General features: G+C 32.5%; 1 protein-coding gene across 2 annotated transcripts; it reads left to right on the forward strand.

Annotated features, from left to right (window-relative positions):
- The first annotated feature begins 241 nt into the window (after window positions 1–241).
- Window positions 242–4,472, forward strand: LOC145092626 (fatty acyl-CoA reductase 2, chloroplastic-like). Of its 2 annotated transcripts, XM_079030593.1 has the most exons (10): window positions 242–273; window positions 685–1,180; window positions 1,275–1,378; window positions 1,490–1,689; window positions 1,762–1,862; window positions 1,945–2,158; window positions 2,239–2,400; window positions 2,864–2,945; window positions 3,033–3,436; window positions 4,042–4,472. In XM_079030593.1, the coding sequence occupies exons 2-10, from the start codon at window positions 811–813 to the stop codon at window positions 4,211–4,213; spliced, it is 1,809 nt and encodes a 602-aa protein (XP_078886719.1). In that variant the 5' UTR covers window positions 242–273; window positions 685–810; the 3' UTR covers window positions 4,214–4,472. The 2 variants fall into 2 exon arrangements, with proteins under 2 accessions (XP_078886719.1, XP_078886713.1); XM_079030587.1 differs by having other exon boundaries at window positions 248–1,180.
- The last annotated feature ends 706 nt before the right edge of the window (window positions 4,473–5,178 follow it).

Raw genomic sequence — 5,178 nt, forward strand, 5'->3', positions numbered from 1 at the left:
AATTTGATGACTTTTTAAAACTTAAAAAAAACTAATGAATACAAAACCAAAAATTAAATGACAAAAAATTGACTAAAACCCATTAATATAAACCACTCACATCATATACTTAACCTTTTTATTTTTTAAACTATTACTTCCTATAAATAAATTATTATTACATATAAAAAATATAAAAAAAATACACATGCTACTTGTAATATAAATAGTGATGGATGTGCGGAGGAAAATCCCAAATCCCCAAAAAGGCGTTGAATAACATGTTACCTAAAGGTACTCATCTTTTTTAGGTTTTGATTTTTGAAAGAAAAAAGAAAAAGTCAAAATTTGGTCTATATTTAGTTTAGCAAAATCCCACGCCCTTTCTCCATATGAATATTTAAAGAATTTCAGAACCCCAATTCCATAATCAAATCACAGAAGAAAACTAACTACTTCCCGCCATCTTAGCCGTTGGCAAAAAGGGAGCCTTTATCTTCATCCTCCTAACCTTCATCTCCTTCTTTTAAAAACCTCTTTTCACCCATCTGTCTTTAAATTAATCAACCAAACCCATATCTTATTTTCCATTCCTATCTCTATCTCTATCTCTATCTGTTTCTTTTTTTTTTTTTTTAAAAGGCTATGCGCTTTTTTCCCTTTAATTTTAATTGAATTACAGTTATCCAACTTTTATTATTATAGGAGGTAATTAGCTAAGAAGAAGACTTTCCAACTTCACAACCAACATCCTCCTAACTGCAAATTATCCCTTGTGTGATTTTGGTTTCGCATTTTTTCTTCTGGAAGCCATTTAGATTTCTCTTGAAAATGATGGGGACTATGTCTCTTGGTTCTTCCATCGTCATTTCGAAGAAAGGGGCTGTCACTTTGTTGAGTAATGACAAGAATTATTACCCCCCATGCTTGTCAAAGAAGAACGCCAACTGTTTGATGAATTGCCAAAGTGAAGGAAACGTCATTAAAACCAACGGGGTTTCAGTATCTGTTTCATCATCTTTCACAAAAAGATCCGTTTTGGTGAATGCGGATCCTGGAACAGCTCTCTTGGATACCGGAAGATCCGTTTTGCCTCCAAATGGTAGCGTTTACAATGGAGCACAAAGTGGAATTGGGATTGTGAATATACTCAAAGGGAAAGCCTTCTTTGTTACTGGAGCAACTGGTTTCTTGGGGAAAGGTACTTATACTTTTTCACCTTTTTTCTATCATATTCTTCACCTTTTTCTAACTCTTTAATTTGTTTTCTTTTTTTATTATATAAAAATCTCTAGTATTTATAGAGAAGATACTACGCACAGTGCCTGATGTGGGAAAGATATATCTCTTAATCAAGGCAAAAGACATGGATTCTGCCATGGAAAGATTAAATAACGAAGTATGCAGTTTTTTTTTTCTTTCTCTTCTTCTGGGAATATAATTCTCCTATGATCTATTCTTTTTTATCATTAAGTAGCATAATTAAATTTAATTTAGGATTGCATTACAGATAATAAATACCGAACTTTTCAAGTCTCTTCAACAAGCTTATGGGAAATCTTATCAATCTTTCATGTTAAGTAAGCTGATTCCTGTAATTGGAAATGTTTGTGAATCTAATCTTGGGTTAGATGAAGATACAGCAGATGTTATAGCCAAAGATGTTGACATAATTGTAAATTCAGCAGCTAATACTACTTTTGATGAAAGGTGGGTTAATTAATTAACAAAAAAAAAGTGTAAAGAATAAAGATTCACTAAAAAAGTCAAATGGAAATGCAGATATGATGTAGCTCTTGATATAAACACTAGAGGACCTAGTCGCCTTATGAGTTTTGCAAAAAAGTGCAAGAAACTTAACCTCTTTCTTCAAATTTCCACAGGTAAAATAAATAAATAAATTTACCCCTTGAAAATTTATAAAAAGTTTTATAAAATTTTGACCTTTTTTTGTTTTGCTTGTAGCGTATGTTAATGGACAAAGGCAAGGAAGAATCATGGAAAGGCCATTTAATGCGGGTGATAGTATAGCAAGGGAGAGCCTAATTTATGAGGATCAAGAATTAATATCAATTCCAAATTTGAATGTAGAAGATGAAATAAAATTGGTTTTGGAATCAAAGAAATCTTTAGGAGAAAATGCAGCATCTCAAAAGCTGAAAGAGCTTGGTTTAGAAAGGTACAATGGATTCGAACCTAATATTTGTCTTTTTGAAATAAAATTGACACCTTTATTGTTCAATTTTGTGGTTTAATTAGGGCAAATCTATACGGGTGGCAAGATACATATGTTTTCACTAAAGCAATGGGAGAAATGATGATTGATAAAATGAGAGGTGACATACCCGTTGTTATAATTCGGCCTAGTGTCATTGAAAGTACTTACAAAGAACCTTTTCCCGGGTGGATGGAAGGAAATAGGTACAAATTTTAATTTTTTTTAAATATATGTTTATCCGTATTTGTCTCACATCAACTAAACACATGACACAGTCTTATCTGCCTCTATCAAATGTGTCCCACATCAGCTAAACACAGTCTCATCTGCCTCTATCAGTTGTGTCTAACATTAGCTAGACATAAATATATGCATATATGTATGGGTCCCACATCAGCTAGACACAATCTCATCTAACTCTAATAATTGTGTTTCACATCAAGACATAGTCTCACTTTAGCTAGACACAAATATATGCATATATGTATGTGTCCCACATCAATTAGACACAGTCTCATCTGCCTCTATCAATTGTGTCTCACATCAGCTAGACACAGTCCCACATCAACTAGACACACATATATGTGTATCTGTATGGGTCCCACATCAGCTAGACACAGTCCTCTATCAAATTCAAGTTTTTTGCTTTTTCTCTGTTATTTGAAGGATGATGGATCCGATTGTACTTTACTACGGAAAGGGACAACTTAGTGGATTTCTTGTTGACCCAAATGGTGTTCTTGATGTGGTAATTTCTTTTCTTGATGATGTCATAAATTACTAAAAAGCTTTAATTTTTATTTCAAGATTTACAAAACCCACAAAATATTTTCAGGTTCCAGCTGATATGGTGGTGAATGCAACAATGGCAGCCATGGCAAAACACGTGACATGTGGCAAAACGGAAGAGAATTACATATATCAAATAGCTTCATCAGCAGTGAACCCATTGGTGTTTAAAGATTTGGCAAGGCTACTTTATGAACACTTTAATTCTTCACCATGTTTGGATTTAAAAGGGAGGCCTGTTCATGTACCTATCATGCAACTTTATCGATCCATGGAAGATTTTTCAGCTCATCTTTGGAAAGATGCGATTAATAGAAGTGGATTGAATAATTCGGGTGGAATAAATAAAGGGAAGTATTCACATAAACTTGAAAATATTTGCAGAAAATCAGTGGAGCAAGCAAAGTATTTGGCCAATATTTATGAACCCTACACGTTTTATGGTGGAAGGTAACATCAAATTTCAATATTCGTGAATTTACACTTTATACCCTATAATATTGTCTTTTAACACTTTGACTCCATGCATCATATAGAGCTTTCGGTTGGATCCGTTTAATTAAATAGGCTAAAGATTTTAAACCCTAAAAATTTCAACCCTAACCTAATTTGTTTAATTAAACAAGCTCATCAAGTTGACCTATTTAATTAAACATGTTGAAGATTTTAAACCATAACAATTCCAACCGTAATCCAACCTATTTAATTAGACAGGTTCATTAGGTCGATCCGTTTAATTAAACAGGTTAAAGATTTTAATCTAACTCGGTAATTTTGGTTGGATTAGGGTTTGGTTGATTTTTGTCAGCTCTAATACATATAATGTGAATAGTCCATGTGCTATTTTGAGAATTTTGCCTTAAAATAGTCAAAATTTGGTGTTTATACTTGAGGACAATTTGATCTTTTTAAGGCCAAATCAAGCCAATGTTTTCTCTCTATTCCTAAGAGCATGGATCAAGATTTATATATGCTTACATAGATCACTTGATTGTTTTGAAAAATGATGAAAGTTTAAAACTTTTTGAAGGAAAGTTTTTTGATTCTTTTTTTAGGTTTGACAATAGCAACACTCAAAAATTAATGGGGATGATGTCTGAAGAAGAAAAGAGAACATTTGGATTTGATGTGGGGAAAATAGATTGGAGAGATTACATCTCAAATATTCATATTCCGGGGCTAAGGAGGCATGTAATGAAGGGAAGAGGAATGTGCACCCAAAATTAACTATATGAAAATTAGTCGATATACATTACACTATATGCATATTTTCTATAAATAGAGAACTATATTGTAATAAATTAATGTGATTTCTCTCTTTATTATTTTCTTTTGAAATTAAATGGGGGCAAAACCCTTTGACTAATGAAGTGAGTTTCATTGAATGTATTTTGTCAAATAGAATATGTATGAAATAGTATCGGTTATGTATGTTATGGTGCATCTCATAATTTGGTTGGTAGTTATATGACCATTTTTTCACTTAGTTCTTGTTTTTTAGATTCTATAAATTTACCATTCTCTTTGATTGTGACATATAAAGGTATGCAAGTAATGTGTTTGATGGATTGTTTTAAGATAGTCGTTATGTTAAGTTTACAATTTTAATAGATGTATGATTTCTCATTTGAATGAAACTTGTTTGTTTATAACAGAGTTGTGAAAATACCCGTTAGGGTTAACGATGATTTTCACCGTATAAATACTAAACAGACACAATTAATTTACATAAAGGATACTATATTATATAAAACATACAAACATAAGCAAATAACATAATATTTAACACACCCCCTCGGTTTGAGGTGCAGGTTCTCAAACGTGTAAACTACTCAAAAAATCTGAAATAACTATGTAGGTAGTCTCTTAGTAAATATGTCAGCAAACTAATGAGCTTTTGGTTCCATATGTTTTTTAAATCTATTTCCATATGTTTGGTTCTTTGTGTGTCGTTTCCATATTGGATCAATATAAGGCATAAAGGAGTCAAAGACATGGTTCTTGGGAAAAACTATGTGTCGGGACGTGACCATAGGGAGGCCATGATGTGACGTGCCAAAAATAAGAACGCATTCCGGATGGATGTCATGACATGACATGAGTATGGTCACGATACAACTATAGATGCAGCCCAAGTCCATGATCGTTTAGGGTTTCCTTCATATTTAAACCTTTAATCTCGGATTTAGGGT

This window comes from Lactuca serriola, chromosome 1 (genome assembly GCF_051521515.1).
Source record: "Lactuca serriola cultivar US96UC23 chromosome 1, Lser_US96UC23_V15, whole genome shotgun sequence".
NCBI classification, from domain to species: Eukaryota; Viridiplantae; Streptophyta; class Magnoliopsida; order Asterales; family Asteraceae; genus Lactuca; species Lactuca serriola.